Raw genomic sequence first — 24,984 nt, forward strand, 5'->3', positions numbered from 1 at the left:
AATTTTATTTTAAAATTGAGTACATCAGTACCTGGCTGATTTTTGTATTTTCAGTAGAGGTGGGGTTTCACCTTGTTGGCCAGGCTGATCTCGAACTCCTGACCTCAAGGGATCTGCCTGCCTTGGCCTTTCAAAGTGTTGGGATTACAGGCATGAGCCACTGCGTCTGGCCAATATTTTTGATAGAGAAGGGGTTTCACCACGTTGCCCAGGCTAGTCTCGAACTCCTGACCTCAGGTGATCCACCCGTCTCAAGTGATTCACCTGCCTCGGCCTCCCAAAGTGCTGGGATTACAGGTGTGAGCCACCGTGCCTGGCCCAGATGCATTGTATAGTCTTGAGGCATTTATAATCAGACAAACAGGGACTCAGATGCCTATGGCACATAGCTGAGGATGGATATGCTGATGGGAAGGTATTATGATCCCAGAATAAGGGAGTATAATTAACTTGTTCATTGTGTATTGCTCAGAAAGCAGAATTAAGATTACTGTAGATTGGCTGGGTGTGGTGGCTCATGCCTATCATCCTAGCACTTTGGGAGACCGAGGCAGGTGAATCACTGGAGGTGAGGAGTTTAAGACCAGCCTGGCCAACATGGTGAAACCCCATCTTTACTAAAAAATACAAAAATTAGCTGGGCATGGTGGTGGGCACTTGTAACCTCAACTACTTGGGAGGCTGAGGCAGGAGGATCACTTGAACCCGGGAGGCGGAGGTTGCTGTGAGCCAAGATTGCACCACTGTGCTCCAGCCTGGGTGACAGAGCAAGACCCTATCTCCAAAAAAAAGGGAAACGATTACTGTAGATAAACAACCTCATGGCCGGGCATGAGGTGGTGGTGAGCCAAGATCACACCATTGCAGTCTAGCCCGCGCAACAGGAGGGAAACTCCATCTCAAAAAACAAAAAACTCAGAACAATTTTGATACAATATTATTAGGAATAAATTAAAGAATGATTAGTATAGGATAGCTTGGTTTTGAAGCTTAGCAAAAGAGTTTAGAGTCCAGGGCAGAGGCCTTTTTTATTTTTTATTTTTATTTTTAGATAGGGTCTCACTCTGTCACCCAGGCTGGAGTGCAGTGGCGCAGTCTTGGTTCACTGCAAACTCTGCTTCCCAGGCTCAAGTGATCCTCCCACCTCAACTTCCCAAAGTGATGGGATTACATGCATAAGCCACCACGCCTGGCCGAGGCGTGTTTTTAAATAATTAATCTTGATTAGTTTCCTTGAAGTCTAGGTATGTGGTAAAAAATTTTAAAAATTATATATATATATATATATATTTTTTGGAGACGGAGTCTTACTCTGTCACCCAGGCTGGAGGGCAATGTCATGATCTCGGCTCACTGCAACCTCTGCCTCCCAGGTTCAAGCGATTCTCCTGTCTCAGCCTCCCGAGTAGCTCGGATTATGGGCGCATGCTGCCGTGCCCAGCTAATTTTTTTTGTTTGTTTTTTAGTAGAGACGGGGTTTCACCATGTTGTCCAGGCTTTGGTCTCGAACTCCTGAGCTCAGACAATCCACCCACCTCTGCCTCTCAAAGTGCTGTGATTACAGGCATAAGCCACCATGCCTGGCCCCAAAATTAAAATTTTTTACTAGTTAATATATAGTACACAATTCAGAATCTTTCACAGATATACAGTGAAACATCTCTTCTACATTTCTCCCTTATCCACCTGGTTTCCTTCCTAGAGACAACTGTTAAAAAGTTTCTTATATTTGAGAGATATATCTGCAAATACTTATGTATATTCAACCCTTCCATTTTTAAAAAATGCAAGTATATTATATAAACTATTGTGCATTTTGCTTTTTGTGCTTAAGATATTTCAGGAATTGTTTTACATTCATACATATAGAGCTTCTTTGTTCTTTTTTTCAAGGCTGCTTTGTATTTCATTGTATGGCTGAACCGTTTCCTGTTGATGGACACTTAGATGGACAGCAGTGTTTTGTTGATATAAATAGTGCTATAGTGAATAATCTTGTGCATAATGTCATTTAACACACATTCAGATACATTTACAGGATAAATCCCTAGAAGTGGAATTGCTTTTTTCAAGGATGTATGCATTTGTGATTTCAGTAGATATGGCCACATTCTTCTCCATGGAGAGGAGGAATTTGTCTCCCATAGTCAAGTATGGCAAGGGGTGGACAGGCATCAGGGTCCTTGAACTCTGTGAAATGATAGGTAAATATTTGTGTGTGTGTATATACATGGATGTATATTTTTCTTTAGAAAGAGTCCATGGTTTTATTACGTTCTTAAAAAGTTCTTTGGGGCTGGGCACGGTGGCTCACGCCTGTAATCCCAGCACTTTGGGAGGCCAAGGCAAGTGGATCACGAGGTCAGGAGATTGAGACCATCCTGGCTAACATAGTGAAACCCCGTCTCTACTAAAAGTACAAAAAAAATTAGCTGGGCATGGTGGCGGGCGCCTATAGTCCCAGCTACTCGGGAGGCTGAGGCAGGAGAATGGTGTGAACCCGGGAGGCAGAACTTGCAGTGAGTCAAGATCGTGCCACTGCACTCCAGCCTGGGCAACAGAGCGAGACTCCATCTCAAAAAAAAAAAAAAAGTTCTTTGGCCAGGGACAGTGGCAAGGCCCAGCATTTTGGGTGGCCGAGGCAAGAGGACCATTGAGCCTAGGAGTTTGAGACCAGCCTGGGCAAAGTGGTGAAACCCCATCTCTCCAAAAAATACAAATAATTAGCCGGGCATGGTGACGTGTGCCTATAGTCCCATCTGCATCTGTCCAGGAGGCTGAAGTGGGAGGATTACCTGAGTCTTAGAGGTCGAGGTCAAAGCCAGAGTGAGTTGTATATGCACTTCCACACTTCAGCCTGGGTGACAGAGTGAGACCCTGTCTCAGAAAAAAAAAATTCTGTGACTCAAAATAGGTTAAAGAAACCATTGACTTGTAGTTAGTTGACCTGAATTAAGTACACTGCTTTGTTTTTCTCTACACAGTATTTTTCTCTTACAGGAAGTATTTGAGCAGAAGCTATGTACATAATTATTAGAGATGTTGTGTGGAGAATCATTGTGGAAGAGACTGGACTAAATCTAATTCCCAACCTTTTACTGTTATTCCTCCCACTCTTGAGACCATGTTTTGAAAGGCTTTTTCCCCCATTATTAGACTGAATTTATTAAGCAGTACTTTATTTCTCCAATTTTATTAATGAGAGCTTTAGATAGTTTGTGGTAAGTTTTACTACAGGGAGTTGAAATCCTTTCATCTATTAGAGGTTGATAGAAGTTGAGCTAAAGTCAAGCCAATCTGACATTTGTATTGTATTGTATTCTTTTGAGACAGAGTTTTGCTCTTGTTGCCCGGGCTGGAGTGCAGTGGCATGATCTAGGCTTACTGCAACCTCCACCTCCCAGGATCAAGTGATTCTCCTACTTCAGCCTCCTGAGTAGCTGGGGTTACAGTCCCGTGCCACCATGCCCAGCTAATATTTTGTATTTTTAGTAGATATGGGGTTTTACCATGTTGGCCAGGCTGGTCTCGAACTCCTGACCTCGGGTGATCCACCCACCTTGGCCTCCCAAAGTGCTGGGATTACAGGTGTGAGCCACTGTGCCCAGCCCAATCTGACATTTTAACTAGATTGTGTCAGTGAAAAATAATTCAGAGACCCTCATTATTACCTCTTGGACTTACTGAAGATATGAAGAACAAACCTTTATACCTGATAATGTCCATATTTCTTTTGAATTCTGTGTGTGTAAAATAGGTTTAAATGAGGGCTTACATTAAATTCTGCAAGTACTATTGCAAGGAAAATTTCATTCACCGTAACAGATTCCTTAGGGCTTTCAGGTTTTGGGATATTGGAATTAATTTGTAATATACATATTATCAAAAGTTATAATTCCTAGTTTTTAGGTCTTGGAGAGAAAACAGTAGCACCATGTAATGAATTAGAAAGTTAAAAGATTTAGTTAACTTAAACATAGTTGATAGTGTCGTATAAAGCCCTTTTTTTTTTTTTTTTTTTGAGACAAAGTCTTGCTCTGTCGCCCAGGCTGGAGCTCAGTGGCACAGTCTCGGGTCACTGCGACCTCTGCCTCCTGGGCTCAAGCGATTCTCCTTTCTCAGCCTCCCAAGTAGCTGGGATTACAGGTGTGTGCCACCACACCCAGCTAATTTTTTGTATTTTTAGTAGAGGTGGGGTTTCGCCATTTTGCCTAGGCTGGTCTCGAACTCCTGACCTCAGGTTATCCACCTGCCTTGGCCTCCCAAAGTGCTGGGATTACAGGCATGAGCCACCGGGCCTAGCCAAGCCCTGTCTTTTTTACTGTATTATTACTTGGTAGCTCATTTTGAAAGAGGATTTTTCTAGAGATGAGTAGAATATTTTATGTGGGGAAAAGTGAGTTAGACCTGTATGTCTTGCTTGATACTGGAGCAAAAGTTAAAAGGTCTCAGCTCTTGATCAGCTATTTCTTTGGTTTATTTGTTTGTTTGTTTGAGACACAGTCTCTCTCTGTCACCCAGGCTGGAGTGCAGTGGCGCAGTCATGGCTCTCTGCAGCCTCAACCTCCAGGGCTCACGAGACCCTCCCACCTCAGCCTCCCTGAGTAGCTGGGACCACAGGCATGTGCCACTGTCCCCAGCTAATTTTTGTATTTTTTGTAAAGACGAGGTTGGCCAGGCGCAGTGACTCATGCCTGTAATCCCAGCACTTTGGGAGGCTGAGGCGGGTGGATCATCTGAGGTCAGGAATTCGAGACCAGCCTGGCGACCACGGCAAAACCCTGTCTCTACTAAAAACATAAAAATTAGCTGGGCTTGTTGGTGTGCGCTTGTAGTCCCAGCTACTCGGGAGGCTGAGACAGGAGAATCGCTTGAACCCAGGAGGTGCAGTGAGCCGAGATTGAGCTTCTACATTCCAGCCTGGGTGACAGAGTAAGACTCCATCTCACAAACAAAAAAAAAAGGACGGTGTTTTGCCACGTTGCCCAGCCTGGTCTCGAACTCCTGGATTCAAGTGATTCGCCCACCTCAGCCTCCCGGAGTGTTGGGATTACAGGTGTTAGGCACTGTGCCCAGCCTATTTTTTACCTACTAATCGTGCTCAGTAAGGAAAACAAAGAAAATTGTTACATACTCTGGACCAGAACTCAAGGAGCCATTTGTTGTATAGTATTATTTGTTTGCCAGGCAAGGTGGCTCAAGCCTGTAATCCTAGCACTTTGGGAGGCCGAGGTGGGCGGATTGCCTGAGCTCAGGAGTTTGAGACCAGCCTGGGCAACATGGTAAAACCCTGTCTCTACTAAAAATACAAAAAATTAGCCGGGCATGGTGGCGTGTGCCTGTAATCCCAGCTACTCGGGAGGCTGAGGCATGAGTATTGCTTGAACCTGGGAGGCAGAGGTTGCATTGAGCTGAGATTGTGCAATTGCACTCTAGCCTGGGCGACAGAGCGAGACTCAGTCTAAAAAAAAAAGAAAAGAAAAAAAGAATTATTTGTTGTGAAAAACTTATTTTAACAAGTTCTCCAAAGTTTTATTTATTTCTAAAATAAAAGATTAGAACAAAATTCTTATTATGGGCCGTTCTTACAGAACTTTTTAGAGTGCCATTTGCTATAATGGGATCCTGCTTTTACTAGCAAACCTTTTATTACAATGAATTTCCTAGATCGGGTCTTTATTATTATTATTTTATTTTTTAAAGAGATGAGGGTCTCCCTATGTTGCCCAAGCTGGAGTGCAGTGGTATGATCATAGTTCACTGCAGCCTTAAACTCCTGGGCTCAAGTGATCCTCCCGCCTCAGCCTGCCAAGTAGGGAAGACTACAAGTGTGTACTACCACACCTGGCTAATTGTATCTTTATATTTAAAAGAATGGAAAAAGATACTGTATAAACAGTATCACTAAATATAAAAAAGCTAAGTATAAACACTAAGTATAAAAAAGCTAGAGTGATTTTTATTAGACAAAGGAGACCTCAGAACAAGAAAAATATTGCTAGGAGTAATGAAGCACGATTCATCACAAAAGAAGGATCAATTTTTTGAGAAGACACAGCGGTCCTAAATGTATATGCATCCAGTAACAGAGTGGAAGCAAAAACTGACAGTTGAAAGGAGAAATAGACAAATCCACAATTACATTTGGAAATTACAACATTCTTCCTCAATAACTGATAGAACAAGCAGGCAAAAAATCAGTAAGGTTATAGAAGATTTGGACAATACCCTCAATGGACTATACTTAATTGACATTTATAGAACACTCTGCCCACATTCTTTTCAAGTGCACATGGAACATTTACCAAAATAGACCATATGCTGGGCTACAAAACACATTTCAACAAATTTAAAAGGATTGAAATGTGTAGTGTCTACTCTGACTACAATGGAATTAAATTAGAAATGAAAAAGATATCTGGAAAATCTCCGAATATTTGAAAGTGAAATAACATACTTCAAAATAACCTTTAGGTCAAAGAATTCACAAAGGAAATTAGAAAATATTCATAGCTAAGTGAAAATGAAAACACAATATATCAAAATTTGTGAGATACTAGAAAATATTTGTGGGCCGGGCACGGTGACTCACACCTGTAATCCCAGCACTTTGGGAGGCCGAAGTGGGCGGATCACGAGGTCAGGAGATCGAGACCATCCTGGCTAACACGGTGAAACCCCATCTCTGCTAAATATACAAAAAATTAGCCAGGCGTGGTGGCAGGTGCCTGTAGTCCCAGCTACTTGGGAGGCTGAGGCAGGAGAATGGTGTGAACCTGGGAGGTGGAGCTTGCAGTGAGCCAAGATCGTGCCACTACACTCCAGCCTGGGTGACAGAGCAAGACTCCGTCTCAAAAGAAAAAAAAGAAAATATTTGTAATTAAATGAAAATGAAATCACAGTATATCAAAAATTTGTGGGATACAGCTAATACAGTGCTTTAGAAGGAAACTTCAGCTTTAAAAGAAAGGTCTAAAATCAGTGACCTAACATTTTGCCTTAATAGAAAGAGAAATCTAAATAGAAGAGAAATAATAAAGAGCTAAAGTAAATGAGATAGAAAACAAGGCCGGGTGAGGTGGCTCACTCCTGTAATCCCAGCACTCTGGTTGGCCAAGGTGGGCCGATTGCTTGAGTCTAGGAGTTTGAGACCAGCCTGGGCAATATAGCAAAATACAAAAATACTAAAATACAAAAATACTGGAAGAAAAAACAAATAAAAAATAAAAGAAAGAATGAGAATCTGAATAACCCCATATTTATTACAGAAATTGGATTAAAAATCTTCCCACAAGGCCAGGCACGGTGACTCATGGCTCTAGTCCCAGCACTTTGGGAGGCTAAGGCAGGAGGATCACTTGAGCCCAGGAGTTTGAGACCAGCCTGGGCAATATAGCGAGACTCATCTCTACAAAAAATATAAATAAATAAAAATTAGTCAGGTGTGGTGGTGCACGCCTGTGGTCCCAGCTACTTGAGAGACTGAGGTGGGAGGATTGCCTGAACCCAGGAGGTTGAGGCTGGAATGCAGTGGCACAATCACTGTCACAAACAAACAATCAAACAAAGTCTTCCTAAAAAGAAGAATCCAGACCTACATGGCTTTGTTGGTAAATTCTATCAAACATTTAAGGAAAAAATACCAATTTTTTTTTTTTTTTTTTTTTTTTACAAATTTCACAAGACATTTATGAGGCCAGCATTACCTTGATACCAAACCAGACCAAGACATTAGGAAAAAAGAAAACTGTAGCTCAATATCCCTCAACATATATATAGAAATAATTAACAAAATACTAGAAAATTGAATCTAGCAGTGAATAAAACCATAACTAATTGGATTATCCCAGTTGCAAAGTTGATTTAGCATTAGAATTCATTGTAATTCACCATATTAATAGAATAAAGGAGAAAAGCTAAGTGGCTTTGTAATAGTTACCTAAAAAGCATTTGACAAACTTTTAACACTATTTGTGATAAAAGCTCTCAGCTAACTAGGAATAGAAGGGAACTTCTTTAATCTGATAAAAGGCATTTATGAAAAATATATAAGTAACATCATACTTATGGTAAAAGAGTGAATGCTTTCTATATAATACTCCAAACGAGTCAATGATAATTGTTTTCGCAACCTCTGTTAAACATGTTCCAAAGGTCCTAGCCAATGAAATAAGACAAGTAAAAGGAATAATCTTACAGATTACAAAGTAAAAGTAAAACTATTTATTCTTTAGATGTCATGATTGTACACATAGAAAGCCCTAAGCAAGCTATAAAAAAGCTACTAGAATTTAAGTTTAGCTAGAATATAAATCAATTTGCAAGATCTAGTTCTATTTCTCATACTAGCAATGAACAATTGGCAGTTGAAGTAAAAGCAAAAAAGAAAAAAAAAAGCAAATCATTTATAATAGCATCAAATAATGTGCAATGTTAAAACATTCCCCAAGAACAGAAGAAATTATTTTATATTCTTGTTTCATGGATGAAGGCATTCAGGTGCAAAGGATTAAAGAACATTAATTTGTTCATAAGCATGTCTTTATAAACATCTATGTAGTAGATACTGTGCTAGGGATATAGTAGTGAATAAAAACATTGACCCGTGCCCTCATAAAATTTATAATCTAATGGAAATTGAAGGGAGAAATAAATGTAGGACCTCAGTTTCCGGCTTTGGCTTAAATTTTTTTTTTTTTTTTTTTGAGACAGAGTCTCGCACTCTCGCCCAGGCTGGAGTGCAGTGGCGCGATCTTGGCTCATGGCAAGCTCCGCCTCCCAGGTTCACGCCATTCTCCTGCCTCAGCCTCCCCAGCAGCTGGGACTACAGGCACATGCCGCCATGCTTGGCTAATTTTTGTATTTTTAGTAGAGACGGGGTTTCACTGTGTTAGCCAGGATAGTCTTGATCTCCTGACCCTGTGATCCGCCCGCCTTGGCCTCCCAAAGTGCTGGAATTACAGGTGTGAGCCACCGCACCGGGCCTGGCTTAACATTTTTTATTTAGATGAGTGGTTCAAAGCTTTTACTTTTTAGTTATAACCTTTTTTTTTTTTTTTTTGAGACAGGGTCTCACTCTGTCACTTAGGCTGGAGTGCTGTTGCACGATCTCAGCCCACTGCAACCTCTGCCTCCCGGGTTCAGGTGATTCTCATGCCTCAGCCACCCTAGTTGCTGGGATTATGGACGTGTGCCACCATGTCTGGCTAATTTTTGTGTTTTTAGGAGAGATGGGGTTTTGCCATGTTGGCCAGGCTGCTCTTAAACTCCTGGTCTCATGTGATCCTCCCGCCCCAGTCTCCCAAAGTGCTGGGATTACAGGCATGAGCCACAGCACCTGGCCTAGTTATATCTTTTTTTTTTTTTTTTGCGACAGAGTTTCCCTCTTGTTGCCCAGGCTGGAGTGTAATGGCGTGATCTCAGCTCACTGCAGCCTCCCCCTCCCAGGTTCAAGCCATTCTCCTGCCTCTGCCTCCCGAGTAGCTGGGATTACAGGCATGTGCCACCACCCCAGCTAATTTTTTTTTTTTTTTGTATTTTTAGTAGAGACGGGGTTTCTCCATGTTGGTCAGGCTGGTCTGGAACTCCCGACCTCAGGTGATCCACCCGCCTTGACCTCCCAAAGTGCTGGGATTACAGGCGTGAGCCACCACGCTCGGCCAGTTATATCTTAAATATTGTGACTTGTTGAATAATTTGGCCCCTATGGGTGGCAAGTTATTTTGTTGTAATACATGCTTGGTAGTTCATAGGGTGGTTGAAACTGGTTGGTTGGTTAAAATTTCATGTTAAGGATGGTCCATGCAGGACTCCCATATAGGGGAAAAGAAGTAACTAATAATCTTCATTGAGCACCAACTATATTTCAGGCACTGTATTACCCTCATCCCCAACATATAGTACTGTTTTATTTAATCCTTGAAACATCCATAAGGTAGGTGGTTTTTACTCTTGAAATCCACAGATTTCAAGAAGAGCTAATAGAACTTCAGTGATTTGCCCAGTTTCATACAGTGGTTCAGAGATTTAGTTCCACACCTATTGGACTTTAAACTGTCAGGACCAGCTGTTCTCTGTTGATCATACCCTTGGACCATCCCATGTGTTCCTAGTCAGGAGGAAATGCAAGTAAATGAGATTAATTTTTTAGGCAGGGCATGGTGGCTCATGCCTATAATCTGTGCACTTTGGAAGGCCAAGGTGGGTGGATCTGTAGAGCCCAAGAGTTTGAGACCAGCCAGGGCAACATAGTAGGACCCCACCTCTACCAAAAAATTAAATTAAAAAAAGCCGGACATGGCAGCATGAACTTGTAGTCTCAGCTACTTGGGAGGCTGAGGTGGGAGGATTGCTTGAGCCTGGGAGGTTGAGGCTGCCAGTGAGCTGTGATGGCACCACTGCACTGAGCCTGGGCGACAGAGCGAGACCTTATCTTTAAAAAATGTATATATATAGTGCTAATTTTGAGTCTATTTTATTATTTATTTATTTATTACTTTGAGACTGAGTCTCATTCTGTCGCCCAGGCTGGAGTATAGTGGCGTGATCTTGGCTTACTGAAACCTCCGCCTCGCAGTTTCAAGTGATTCTTCTTCCTTAACCACCTGAATAGCTGGGACTACAGGCGTGCGCCACCATGCCTGGCTAATTTTGGAAGTCTTGGTAGAGACAGGGTGTTGCTGTGTTGCCCAGGTCTCCAGCTCCTGACCTCAAGTGATCCACTTGACTCAGCCTCCCAGAGTGTTGGAATTACAGGTGTGAGCCCTCTGCCTGGCCGTGATTTTATTTTAAAAGTACATCACTCACAAGAAAAAACACTGTCAGGATTTCTTGTCATGCACCTCACAGCTGATATGTCAAAATGCCAGTTTTATTTCTTATTTTAAAATTTTGTTTTAGAGGCAGGATCTTGCTCTGTTGCCCAGACTAAAGTGCAGTGGTGCAGTCATAGCTCACTGCTGCCTCAAACTCCTGGACTTAAGTGATCCTCACAACTCAGCCTTCCAAGGAGTGAAGACTACAGTCATGCACTACCATACCCAGATTTTTTTTTTTTTTTTTTTTTTTTAGTAGAGACCGGGTCTCACCACATTGCTCAAGCTGTCTTGAAGTCCTGACCTCAAGTGGTCCTCCCGCCTTAGACTCCCAAACTGTTGGGATTACAGGCATGAGCCACCACATGCAGCTCAAGACACCAGTTGTTTTTTTCTTCTTCTTTTTTTCTATTTTTTTTGTTTTTATTTTTGAGACACCATTTTAAAAATGCTTTTAATACACTGTTTTCAAATTTTTTTGAGACATATTCTTGCTATGTCACCCAGAATGTTGGGTGGAATGTTGACTCCTGCATCTTATTGTTATACCAATTCCAGGCTGGAGCGCAGTGGTGTGATCAAGGCTGACTGCAACCTCCATCTCTTGGGCTCAATTGATCTTCCTACCTCAGCCTCCTTAGTAGCTGGGACTGCGGGTGCATGCCATCATGCCTGGCTAATTATTTATTTTTTTTGTAGAGATGGGGTTTTGCCATGTTGCTCAGGCTGGTCTCAAACTCCTGGGCTCAAGTGATCCTCCTGCCTCGGCCTCCCGAAGTGCTGGGATTACAGGTGTGAGCCTTCGCACCCAGTCAATACACTTTAATCCAAGTCAGTGTCTATTTAAATTTTAAGTTAGTTTAACTCTGAGCCATGAGCCTGTACCTTGGAAATATGTAATTTAGAGTCATAAGTAACAGTTATCTAGCTGAGAGTCATATGTGGGTTATACCAAATGTACTGCCATCATGTGATTATAGGTTAGTAGTGTAATTTTTGGAATTGGCAGGTCACAGATGAGATTGCCATGGCTTGGTGGAAAGCTCTTCCAACTGTCTTCTCCAGACAGATAGGTAGAACCTGGAACCAGTGCTAGGACGTGTGTGTATGTAGGAGGTAGTCATTGGTTATATGAACTTAAAGTTGCTATCTTAACTTCTGGGCCTTGAAGGAAGGCCATATTAGTGACGTCTGCTTAGTTCTTTATAGTAAACTTGTTAACGCTTGTGCCACAGTCAAGAACCAGAACTGGAATGTTGACTCCTGCATCATCTTACACCAGTTCCAGTAGGAATTTTGTTATACAGTTTCTACTGGAGATGGCAGTGGGATTTTTTTTCTTTTTTTTCCTCATATGTGAAGTAATAGTCTCTTCACAACAGAAGAAGCCACAAAACTAAACTTATTGGTCACTGAATTTTCTTCAAGGTTACATACCTCTTGGGTATTTTAAATCTAGATTATGTTCATTTTTATATTTTTGTTCTCATTTTTCTATTTCTTTGTTTTCTTTACTGTGAATGTGCTCCAGGATTTTGTACAGAGCTTCTAGTTTCTGTCTGTAATTGAAATATTGAATTTGTTCTCAATAAAAGAGAACTTTTTAGCATAAAGAGAAAGCTAAAAACATAGATTATAGGCCCCATAATGAAATGTGTAGTAGTTGCATATGGCTAGTGCTTCTCTGTGTATTGGAATTGTACTGTTTTCCCTTAGAATTTGTTTTTTCTTAATGATTAATTTTCAGTTATATAAAGAATGTTTGCATACTTTTATAATAATGAGAACTGTAATAGCTCATTTTCCACTCAGCAGATGATTTTGGAGATCTACTAGGTAGATATTGATACATACAGACCTAGTTTGGGTCATTGTTCTTTAAATAATCATCCTGTAAACACATTTATTTACAGTGTTTTGTCACTTATTGAAAGTGGGGTTTTTTTTTGGCGGGGCGCGCTGAGTCACATCTGTAATCCTAGCACTTAGGGAGGCTGAGGCAGGAGAATCGCTTGAACCCAGGAGGCAGAGGTTGCGGTCAGCCGAGATCGTGCCATTGTACTCCATCCAGCCTGGGCAAAAGAGCAAAACTTTGTCTCAAAAAAAGAAAAAAAAAAAAAAGGTAAACTTTTTTTCACTTGACCTAGAACTCTTCTGTTTATACACATCAAGGAAGAACTTAACAGATTTCACATCTGTTTCACTTCTAGGAATGTTGCAAGGTCTCTGGGAGTCAAACTATTTTGATGGCTATTTTGACTCTGGTATGGTGTGAAAAGGTAGTACTACAAGTGACTAAAATAAAAAGCATAGAGACCTTTAGTTTTTTTAAATGGCGTTATCTTCTTTACTGGAGTATGGGGTAGTTTGACTTTGTTGGCAGCTATGCTTCTTTATACCTAGGCAGGCGTAACTTTTGTCTTCTGTTCTCAGTCCCTTTTAAGCAGCCAATTTGGTCTAAGGAGGAAATGAAAACTTTAGAAACTCAGTAAATGTTGACATTTAAACTTTTACAGGAGTGAAAGATTAACCTTTGGCCTCTATTCTACAAGTTTTTCTTAGTTTATATGAGCCTCCTTCGTGGTGCTAAAGGGCTGGTAGTCAACATTTGCATCTTAACCTCAGTGTTCATGGATTTATAATTTATCCACAGAATTTTCTCTACGCTTGTAACTAAAGTATTTTTTAAGATCCCCCTAGGAAAAAAGTACATTTTAAGTATATTAGAAACATGTTTTATTTTTGCAAACTGTACTCTTTTAAAAACAAGAAACTTGACTCTTGTTCATCTTCTAAACTGTCCATTTGATTTTTTACTTAGAAAATTATTATCAGCAGGAGACAGGGGAGGTAGTTTAAATGTTGTCATAGACAATATAACTTTTATGGAGAGATCTTATCAAAATTAGTTTTGATTTAACAAATCAGACTAGTTAAATTTGTTTAAATTTGTGAAATTAACAAATTTAAACTAGTAAATTAAAAAAATTTCCTAGTTTTTTTTTTTTTTTTTTTGAGTCTGTGGGTGGCTCTTTTAAAGGATAATTTTCCCTCCCAAGTGATACGGATATTAGTAAGCATTCTCCCAGATAGCTATTATATAGCAAATGACAAGTAACAGACTATTTTACTAAGAAAATAAGATAAAATACCACATAGTTAAACTTAAATAATGTGGACAAAGAAGCATTTAATGTACAAGAGTATGAATTTACCATTCAATTTATGGTTTTAGGAAAACTAGAAAAGAGGAAAAAACAATAAATATGCAAGAAGAAATAAATACATTGCAAAACAGAAGAATGGGAAATAATCAAGAGTTGGAAAATTAGGAAACAAAAGGCAAAATGAAGGAGAGTACATCGGATATAACAAAAGGTACTGAGGACTTACAAAAAGAAAATACTGGAAGTGAATGTTGTTAGTTATATGAAAGTCTCAATGAATAAATAATTTCAAAGATACTAGGAATTAATACTGATGAAATAAGACATAAAAATCAGAATAGGGGCCGGGCGTGGTGTTTCACGCCTGTAATCGCAGCACTTTGGGAGGCCGAGGGCAGGCGGATCACCTGAAGTCAGGAGTTTGAGACCAGCCTGGGCAACATGGTAAAACCCTGTCTTTACTAAAAATACAAAAATTAGCCAGGCATGGTAGTGTGCGCTTGTAATCCCAGCTACTTGGGAGGCTGAGGCACAAGAATCGCTTGAACCCGGGAGGTGGAGGTTGTAGTGAGCCGAGATTGCACCACTGCACTCCTGCCTGGGCAATAGAGTGAGACTCCATCTCAACAACAACAACAACAAAACCAGAATAGACTCCTGTAACCAAGAAAAAAATTGAGGCGATTATAAAACTACTTCCTCCTCTCTAGGTGTTGGTGATTTCTCCTAACCTTTTATTTTATTTATTTATTTATTTATTTTTCGAGACAGGGTCTTGCTCTGTCACCCAGGCTAGAGTGCAATGGTACAAACATAGCTCACTGCAGCCTCGACCTCCTGGGCTCAGGCAGTTCCCCTACCTCAGCCTCCCAAGTAGCTGGGACCACAGGCATGGGCCACCACACCCGGGTAATTTTCTAATTTTTTGTAGAGATGGGATCTTGCTATGCTGCCCAAGCTGGTCTGGAACCCTTGGGGTCAAGTAATCTTCCCTCCTCAGCCTCCCAAATTGTTGAGATTATAGGTGTGAGCCACCACTCCTGGTCTCTCCTAACCTTTTAAGAAGCGGATACTTCTCATGTTGAATAATATGATAGAAGTAAACAACTCTGACAGCAAAATGACAAACATGAAAAAGTAAAAGTGAATGTATAGATGTTTAAAATAAAATAAAAATACTAGTAAATGGCTACAGCAGATTATTCCTTTGTTTTGTTTCAAGTAGTTTATCCTAGGAATGTCAAACAAGTTCGTGTTTAAAAACTCAGTAATATTTCTAGAGTCAGTGCTGTGGTTTGAATGTGTTCCTTCCAAAATTCAGGTGTTGCCAGTGTATTAAGAGGTGATTAGGTAAAGAGAGCTCCTCCTCTCATGAATGGGACTAGGTATCCTTTTAAAGGCTTGATGGCGTAACCTTGTCTGTTTTTACACCTTGCCATGTGAGGACAGTGTCCGTCCCCTCTTGCCCTTCTGCCTTCTACTTTGTGAGGATGTAGGATTCCTTCCCTCTGGAGGACACAGTGTTGAAGGCACCATCTTGGAAGCAGAACCTGGACCCTCACCAGACACCTAACCTGCTGGTGCCTTGGTATTGTACTTCCCAGCCTCCAGAACTGTCAGAAATTAAATTTCTGTTTTTCATAAATTACCCAGTCTGCTGGGTGCAGTGGCTCATGCCTGTAATCCCAGCACTTTCGGAGGTGGAGGCGAGTGTACTGCTTGAGCCATTCGAGACCAGCCTGGGCAAAGTGGTGAAACCCCGTCTCTACATAAACACAAAAATTAGCCAGACGTGGTGGCATGTGCCTGTAATCCCAGCTACTTGGGAGGCTGAGGCAGGAGGATTGCTTGAGCCCAGAGGTCAAGACTGCAGTGAACCAGGATTGGAACACTGCACTCCAGCCTGGGTGACAGAGCGAGACCCTGTCTCAAAAAAAATTACCCAGTCTCAGGCATTCTGTCATAACAGCACCTACAGACTAAGTATGGCTTAATGGTGAGAAGTACTTTTTTTGAACCAGATAGCCTTGGTTCAGATCTTGGCTTTGCTTCCTAATGACTGTGTGACCTTGAATGAGTTTATTGATCTTCTTATGCTTTCCTCATCTGTAAGTGAGTAATAAGAGCAGCTACCTCACAAGGTAGGGCAACCATAACAGATACCACAGACTGTGTGGCTTAAACAACAGAAATTTATTTTCTTATAGTTCTGAAGACTAGAAGTGCAATAGCAAGGTGTCAGCAGGTTTGGTTTCTTCTGAGGCCTTTCTCCTTGGCTTGCAGATGTCTGCCTCCTTCCTGTGGCCTCATATTGTAGTCCCTCTGTGTGCATACATGTCTGTGCGTGCTCACTTGCTCTCTCTCATTCTTTGTCCTGATCTCCTCTCATAAGAATACCAGTTTTATTGGATTTACGCTTCTATCTCCAAATACACTAAAGTACTGGAGATTAGGGCTTCAACATAGGAATTTTGGGAGGACACAGTTCAGCTCATAACAGGTTGTTATGAGGGTTAAATGCCCTGATATACCTGGCCCTAGCAAATGCTACCTAAGTGTTGGTTATCATTATTATTACTTTACAATAATAAGTAATACATAAAACCCCAAAAACTTTAGAAAAATCTTTTTTATTTCAGAGTAATTAGAGATTGGCAGGAAGTTGCACAAAATGTATAGGAAGGTTCTGTTCATGCACCGTGCATCTCTCCTCATGTATAATTCTAGTACATTATTAAAACCAAAAAATTGACATTGGTACAATCCATAGGACTAATTCACATTTCAAGTTATACATGAATCATTTGTGTGTGTGTATTACACTTCTAGGCAATTTTATCACATGTGTAGCTTGTAACCACTACAGTCAAGATGCAGAACTACTTCATCACAAGGCTCTTTCCTGCTACGCGTTTGTAGCCACACCCACTCACTCTCCCTTGAAAACTTAATTCTTGACAACTACAGATCTATTTTCCTCTATAATTTCATTATTTCATAATTAATATATATAAATGGAGTCACAAAGTACACAACCTTTTATTTTGAGACAGAGTCTAACCCTGTCACTCAGGCTGGAATGCAGTGGTGCAATCTTAGCTCACTGCAGCCTCTGCCTCCTGGGTTCAAGTGATCCTCCCATCTCAGCCTCCAGAGTAGCTGGGACTACAGGTGCACACCACCACGCTAGCTAATTTTTAAATTTTTTGTAGAGACAGGGTCTCACTATATTGGCCAGGCTGGTCTTGAATTCCTGGGTTCAAGCAGTCTTGCTGCCTTGGTCTCCCAAAGTGCTAGGATTACAAGTGTGAGCCACCGCACCCAGCCTACAGCTTTTTGAGATTGGCTTTTTTTCACTTGGCATAATTTCCTTGAAGTTCCAAGATTTTGCATATATAAATAGGCCATTCCTTTTTATTGCTGTGCAGTGTTCCATGGTGTGGATATAGTACACTTTGCTTAACCATTGCCTCCATGAGGACATTTGGTTTGTTTCCAGTGTTTGGCTATTATGAACAAAGCTACTCTGAACATTCCTATAGAGGTTTTTACACCAACATGTTTTTCTTTCTCTGGAATAAATGTTCAAGAGTACAATTGCTGGGTCAAATGATAAGTTTTAAGTGCATTTTTAGTTTTAAAAGAAACCGTCAAAAAAGGCTTTACCTTTTTACATTCTCACTAGCAATATATGTAAGTGATTCAGTTTCTCTACATCCTTGACAGCATTTAGCGTTGTTGCTATTTTTTATTTTAACCATTCTTAAAGGTGTGTAATGAAATCTCATTGTGGTTTAAACTTTTATTTCCCTAAAGGCTAACGTGTTGAACATCTTTTCTTGTGCCCATTAGCCATCTTTACATCAGCCCTCCTTTTTTTTTTTTTTTTTTTTGAGATGGAGTTTTGCTCTTATTGCCCAGGCTGGAGTACAAATGGCATGGTCTCGGCTTACTGCAACCTCTGCCCCCTGGGTTCAAGCAATTCTCCTGCCTCAGCCTCCCGAGTAGCTGGGATTACAGGCATGCACCACCACGCCTGGCTAATTTTGTATTTTTCAGTAGAGACGGAGTTTCTCCACGTTGGTCAGGCTGGTCTCGAACTCCTGACCTCAGGTAATCCGCCTGCCTCAGCCTCCCAAAGTGCTGGTGAGCCACCGCCCCCGGCCTACATCCTCTTTAGTAAAATGTCTATTCATATTTTTTGCCAATTTTCTAATTGGAATTCTTTAGATAGTCTAATCTCAAGTTCTTTGGTAGATGTGTGACTTGAAAATATTTTCTTCCAGTCAGTAATTTGTTTCCTCATCCTGTTTACAGGGTCTTACTCTGTACTTTTGATGAGCTTCCATTTATCAGTGTTTCCTTTTGTGGATTAGAGCTTTTGGTGTCAAGTCTAGGAACTGTTGGCTTAGTTCTAAGTTGTAGAGATTTTCTCCCCTTTTTTCCTAACAGTTTTATGTTTTATATTTAAGTTCTTGATCTATTTTGTTTTTTTCTCTTTTAAAAATTTATTTATTATTATTATTATTATTATTATTATTATTATTATTATTAGAGATGAAGTTTTGCTCTCGTTGCCCGGGCTGGAGTGCAATGGTGCGATCTCAGCTCACTGCAACCTCTGCCTCCCAGGTTCAAGCGATTCTCCTGCCTCAGCCTCCCAGGTAGCTGGGATTACAGGCACCCGCCACCATGCCCAGCTAACTTTTTGTATTTTTAGTAGAGACGGGGTTTCACAATGTTGGCCAGGCTGGTCTTGAACACCAGACCTCAGGTGATCCACCTGCGTCGGCCTCCCAAAGTGCTGGGATTACAGGCGTGAGCCACCACACCCGGCCGAGTTAATATTTTATAAGGTGTAAGCAAGGTGTTTTTTTGTTTTGTTTTGTTTGTTTGTTTTGCCTATGCATCTAGTTGTTCCAGTAGCATTTATTTAAAAGTCTCTTTTTTTCAATTTATGTAATTTATTAAATTGCCTTTTTTTTTTTTTTTTTTTATTTAAAGAGACAGGTTTTTACTCTGTTGCCCAGGCTGGAGTGCAGTGGTGTGATCATCATTCACTGTAACCTTGCACTCGCACTCCTGAGCTCCCGCCTGAGCCTTCTAATTAGCTAGGAGCTAGGACTGCAGACAGTGCCACCATGGCTGGCTAACTTTTTCATTTTTTTTGTACAGATGGGATCTCGCTTTGTTGCCCAGGCTGGTCTCAAACTCCTGGGCTCAAGTGATCCTCAAGCTATCCTCCCACCTCATGCTCTCAAAGTGTTGGGATCACAGGGGTGAACCCTATTAAATTGCTTTTATACTTTTGTAAAAAATCAGTTGGATATATTTATGTGGGTCTGTTTTTTTTGTTTTGTTTTGTTTTTTGGGATGGAGTCTCGCTCTGTCACCCAGGCTAGAGTACAGTGGTGCGATCTTGGCTCACTGCAACCTCCGCCTCCTGGGTTCAAGAAGTTCTCTGCCTCAGCCTCCTGAGTAGCTGGGATTCCAGGCACCCGCCACCACGTCCAGCTAATTTTTTATATTTTTAGTAGAGACAGAGTTTCACCATCTTGGCCAGGCTGGTCTTGAACTCCTGACCTTGTGATCCACCCGCCTCAGTCACCCAAAGTGTTGGGATTACAGGTGTGAGCCCACCGTGCCCGGCCAAGGGTCTGTTTTTATAAGCTGTGACGATTAAATGTGCTAATATAGAATGTCTTGCCTGTAAAGTGCTACATTATGTGAGCTTTTGAGGATTGTGTTTAAAAAAAGTGCTACGTGTTAGTTATTATTGTTATTACTTTACAACACAGCAAATAAATAATAATTTTTTTTTTTTTTGAGATGGAGTCTCGCTCTATTGCCCAGGCAGGTGTGCAGTGGTGTGATCTCAGCTCATTGCAACCTCCACCTCCTGGGTTCAAGCGATTCTTCTGCCTCAGCCTCCCAAGTAGCTGGGACTATAGGTGTGTGCTACCATGCCTGGCTAATTTTTGTATTTTTAGTAGATATGGGGGTTTCACCATGTTGGCCAGGCTGGTCTCAAACTCCTGACCTCAAATGATCCACCACCTCAGCTGCCCACAGTTCTGGGCTTACAGGTGTGAGCCACCATGCCCAGTCAATAATAATTAAAAAAAAAAAAAATTTGGATAAACTCAATAGTCATTCCTACTTTGTAATTTTAAAAACAATACAGTTTCAAAAACTTTTTAATTGTGGTAAAATACACATAACATAAAATTTACCATCTTAACCTTCTTTTTTTTTTTTTTCTTTGAGATGGGGTTTTGCTCTTGTTGCCCAGGCTGGAGTGCAGTGGCACGATCTTGGCTCAATGCAACCTCTGCCTCCCGGCTTCAAACCATTCTCCTGCCTCAGCCTCCTGAGTAGCTGGGATTACAAGTGCCCGCCACCACACCCAGCTAATTTTTGTATTTTTAGTAGAGATGGGGTTTCACCATGTTGGCCAGGCTTCTCTCAAACTCCTGGCCTCACGTGATCCACCTGCCTCGGCCTCCCAAAGTGCTGGGCTTACAGGCGTGAGCCACCGCGCCCAGCCCTGAGCCACCGTGCCCGGCCCACCATCTTAACCATTTTTAAGTGTACAGTTCAGTAGTAAATACATTCATATTGTTTGCATCCAATCTCCAGAACTTTTTTTACCTAAGAAAATGAAAACTGAAATGCCCATTAAACAACTCCTCATATCTACCTTCCTCCCCAACCCCTGGCAGCTACCATTCTACTTTCTGTCTCTATGAATTTAACTATTATAGGTGCCTCATCTATCACAAAGTATTTGTCTTCTTGTGACTGGCTTATTCACTTAGCATAATGTTCTCAGGGCTTATCCATGTTGTAGAATGTAGAATTTCATGTATACACCACATTTTGTTTATCCATTCATTTGTTGATGGATATTTGAGTTGCTTCCACCTTTTGGCTATTGTGAATAATACTGCCGTGAACATGGTTACACAGCTATCTCTTTGAGGCCCTGCTTTCAACTCTTTTGGGTATATTCCCAGAAATGGAATTGTTGTATCATACGATAATTCCGTTTTTGAGGAACTGCCATAGTTTTCCATAGTGGCTATGCCATTTTATATTCCCATCAACAGTGTACAAGTATTCCAGTTACTCCAGATCCTCACTAATACTTGTTATTTTGTAGGGTTGGTTGGTTTTTTGTTTTCTTGGTAGTGGTCACCTCAATGGATGTGAGGCGGTGTCTTTTTGTGAGTTGCAGTTTCCTAAAATTAGTGATTTTGAGCATCTTTTCATGTGGTCATTGGCCATTTTTATATCTTTGGAGAAATATCTGTTCAAGTCCTTTGCCCATTTTTTCATTGGGTTTTTTATTTTGTTGTTGTTGAGTTGTAGCAGTTATTCATATATTTGGATTATTAATGCCTTACCATATATGTAAATTGCAAGTATTTTCTCCCATTCCATGGGTTTCCTTTTTATTCTGTTGATTGTGTAGTTTAATGCACAGATTTTAAATTTTGATGTCTATTTTATGTATTTTTACTGTTTTTATCTCTGCTTTTGGTGTCACATTCGAGAAATCATTGCTAAATTCAACGCTGTAACACTTTCTCCCTGTTTTCTTCTTCTTCTTCTTTTTTTTGAGATGGAGTCTCTGTAGCCCAGGCTGGAGTGCAGTGGCGCGATTTCAGCTCACTGCAAACTCCTCCTCCCGGGTTCAAGTGATTCTCCTGCCTCAGCCTCCCAAGTAGCTGGAATTACAGGCGCCCGCCACCACGCCCAGCTAATTTTTGTAGTTTTAGTAGAGATGGAGTTTCATCATGTTGGCCAGGCTGGTCTCAAACTCCTGAACTCAGGTGATCCGCTCACCTCGGCCTCCCAAAGTGCTGGGATTACAGGCGTGAGTCACCGCGCCCAGCTCTCCCTGTTTTCTTCTAAGAGTTGATTATAGTTTTAGTTCTTTTTTTTTTTTTTTTTGGCTGTAAATTTATTCAATGCAAAAGAATCCTCTCCAATTTTACTGAGGTGGCTGACCACGTCCACAACCAAATCCGCCTCTAAACTAGAATTCGGTTGCTGACCCAGCCCCAGCCTCGGCTTTCTTGTCGGCACCAGGTAGCACAGCGCTCCTCATATACAGACCTTTAGGCCGAGGCCTGCCAGTCTCTGGATGGCTACGGCGTAGGGTGGCAGGCACAATCTCTGGGGGCAGATGAAGGTAATCACGGAGATACTGGATACACTCATTGGTAAGGTACCAGTAGAAATGTCTCCAGGCAAAGTGTTCTTTCACGTAGCCTCGGCACTTGAGAGACTGCATGGCCTTCATGACATGAAGGTTGGGCACATTCTTGTCTGCCAGCTCCGGGTGCTTAGGCATGTGGACATCCTTCTTGGCCACCATGACTCCCTCCTTAAAAAGGAGTTCATAAATGGCAATCCGGTTCTTCTTAGGCATCAACATCTCTGCAGCTGCAGGGTCCGGGGCCGGGGCTGGAAAGCTAGTTTTAGTTCTTATGTTTAGGTCTTTGATGTGTTTTGAGTTAATTTTTGCGTGTGGTAATGGTCCAACTTTCATTTCATTTGCATGTACATATCCAGTTTCTCCAGCACCATTTTTTGAGACCGTCTCGCTCTGTTGTCCAGGCTGGAGTGCACTGGCAGTAATCTCAGCTCACTGCAACCTCCACCTTGCAGGTTCAAGTGATTCTCGTGCCTCAGCCACCCGAGTAGCTGGGATTACAGGCGTGTGTCACCATGCCCAGCTAATTTTTGTATTTTTAATAGAGGTTGGGTTCGCCATGTTGGCCAGACTGGTCTCAAACTCCTGACCTCAAGTGATCCGCCTGCCTCACCCTCCCAAAGTGCTGGGATTACAGGCGTGAGCCACCACGCCAGCCTCCAGCACCAGGTTTTGAAAAAATGGACTTTCACCATTGAATAGCCTTGGCACCTTATCAAAAATCATTAGACCATATATGTGAGGATTTCCTTCTGGCGGTCCATTCTTTTCCATTGATATCTGTCTGTCTTTAATGCCAATACCACGATGTTTTGATTACTATAGCTTTGTAATTTTTTATTTTTTATTGATTTATTTATTTATTTTGAGACGGAGTCTGGCTCTGTTGCCCAGGCTGGAGTGCAGTGGCGCGATCTCAGCTCACTGCCAGCTCCGCCTTCCGGGTTCACGCCATTCTTCTGCCTCAGCCTCCCAAGTAGCTGGGACTACAGGCGCCCGCCACTGCACCCAGCTAATTTTTTGTATTTTTAGTAGAGACGGGGTTTCACCGTGGTCTCGATCTCCTGACATTGTGATCCGCCCACCTCGGCCTCCCAAAGTGCTGGGATTACAGGCGTGAGCCACCACGCCGGCCGAATTTTTTAAAATTAATTATTATTATTATTTTTTGAGATGGAGTCTCACTTTGTTGCCCAGGCCGGAATGCAGTGATACAATCTCAGCTCACTGCAACCTTCACCTCCCAGGTTCAAGCGATTGTCCTGCCTCAGTCTCCCGACTAGCTGGGACTATTGGTGTGCACCATCCCGCCCGACTATGTTTTGTAATTTTAGTATAGATGGGATTTCACCGTGTTGGCCAGGCTGGTCTTGAACTCCTGACCTCAGGTGATCCGCCTGTCTCGACCTCCCAAAGTGCTGGGATTACAGGCGTGAGCCATTGCGCCCGGCAGGTAGTAAGTTTTGAAATCAGGAAGTGTGGGACCTCCAACTTAGTTCTTTTTCAAGATTGTTTTGTCCGTTTGGGGTTTTAGCCCATTTATGCTTAGTGTTTCATTATTGGGTTGCTAAGCTTGTGGCAGTTATTGATACCCTACTGTGCAAGGTCATCACCAAGGTCTGATTTTTCACAGAAAAAGTTTGCAACCTCGGGCGTAAATGGGTTAATATAGTTTTTAATGGTAAAGCTTTAGAGGTGTTACCATGAAAATGAAGAACGGAAAAATGTTTTCTATGATTATTATTTCATGTTTTATTCAGTGCAGTAAAATGTAAAACAAATAAGAGGTATAAATTATAGAAAGGAAGATAAAACCTTGTTATTTACAAATGCTATGATTTTATACCTAGACAACTAAACGGAAAGGAACAAACTGGGCCTGGCGCAGTGGCTCATGGCTATAATCTCAGCACTTTGGGAGTCTGAGGTGGGCGGATCACTTGAAGGCAGGAGTTCCAGACCAGCATGGCCAACATGGTGAAACCCCTTCTCTACTAAAAATACAAAAAAATTAGCCAGGTGTGGTGGTGTGTGCTTGTAATCCCAGCTACGTGAGAGGCTGAGGCGGAAGAATTGCTTGAATCTGGGAGGCAGGGGTTGCAGTGAGCTGATATCACACCTTTGCACTCCAGCCTGGGCTACAGAGCCAGACTCCGTCTCCAAAAAAAAAAAGAAAGAAAGGAAAAGACTGAAAATGATTAAGAAGAACAATTCAGTAAAAGTGACTGGCTAAATAAAAACTATGAAAATTAATAATTTCTGTATATCAGCAGTAACATAAAAATAGGAAAAATTGCTTTTAAAATTAAGTAATAAACATGTTTTTATTTTACTCATAACTGTTTTGTTTTGAGACAAGGTCTTGGCTCTGTCACCCAGGCTGGAGTGCAATGTGCAGTGGCGCGATCTTGGCTCATTGCAACCTCTGCTTCTTGGGCTCAAGCGATCTGCCCACCTCAGCCTCCAAGTAGCTGGGACCACAGGTGCACACCAGCATGCCTCGCTCATTTTTTGTATTTTTGGTAGAGATGGGGTTTCACCATGTTGGCCAGGCTGGTCTCTAACTCCTGAGCTCAAGGGATCCACCCACCTTGGCCTCCCAGAGTGCTGGGATTATAGGAGTAAGCCACTGCTCCCGGCCTGTTTTGAGTTAATTTTTATGTTGATGTGAAGGAAGGGTACAACTTCATTGTTTTGCCTGTGGCTATCTACTCCTGGCACCATTTGCTGAAAAGACTATTCTTTCCCTCGTTGAATTGTGTTGGCACCCTTGTCAAAAATC

General features: G+C 41.6%; 2 protein-coding genes across 27 annotated transcripts in view; one reads left to right on the forward strand and one right to left on the reverse strand.

Moving 5' to 3' along the window:
* TLK2 (tousled like kinase 2) overlaps window positions 1-24,984 on the forward strand; it is a 145,011-nt gene that overhangs the window by 25,954 nt on the left and 94,073 nt on the right. Inside the window, exon 2 of one of the 25 annotated variants that reach the window (XM_034942660.4) lies at window positions 14,050-14,192. The exons of the other annotated variants lie outside the window; for them this stretch is intronic. The gene's annotated coding sequence lies outside the window, so the exon portion shown is untranslated. The remainder of the gene's footprint in view (window positions 1-14,049; window positions 14,193-24,984) is intronic. 25 annotated transcript variants of the gene reach the window in all.
* Window positions 2,146-24,597, reverse strand: LOC117976580 (small ribosomal subunit protein eS10-like). 2 transcript variants are annotated; one of them, XR_010110696.1, is made up of 2 exons: window positions 20,474-24,597; window positions 2,146-3,080 (listed from the first exon to the last, which is right to left on the reverse strand). XR_010110696.1 is itself a non-coding variant. In XM_063599318.1 (1 exon), exon 1 carries the CDS (start codon window positions 22,536-22,538, stop codon window positions 22,023-22,025), a length of 516 nt encoding a protein of 171 aa, XP_063455388.1. In that variant the 5' UTR covers window positions 22,539-24,597; the 3' UTR covers window positions 17,781-22,022. The 2 variants fall into 2 exon arrangements, 1 of the variants encoding a protein (XP_063455388.1); XM_063599318.1 differs by lacking the exon at window positions 2,146-3,080 and having other exon boundaries at window positions 17,781-24,597.

Source organism: Pan paniscus, chromosome 19 (genome assembly GCF_029289425.2).
Source record: "Pan paniscus chromosome 19, NHGRI_mPanPan1-v2.0_pri, whole genome shotgun sequence".
NCBI lineage: Eukaryota > Metazoa > Chordata > Mammalia > Primates > Hominidae > Pan > Pan paniscus.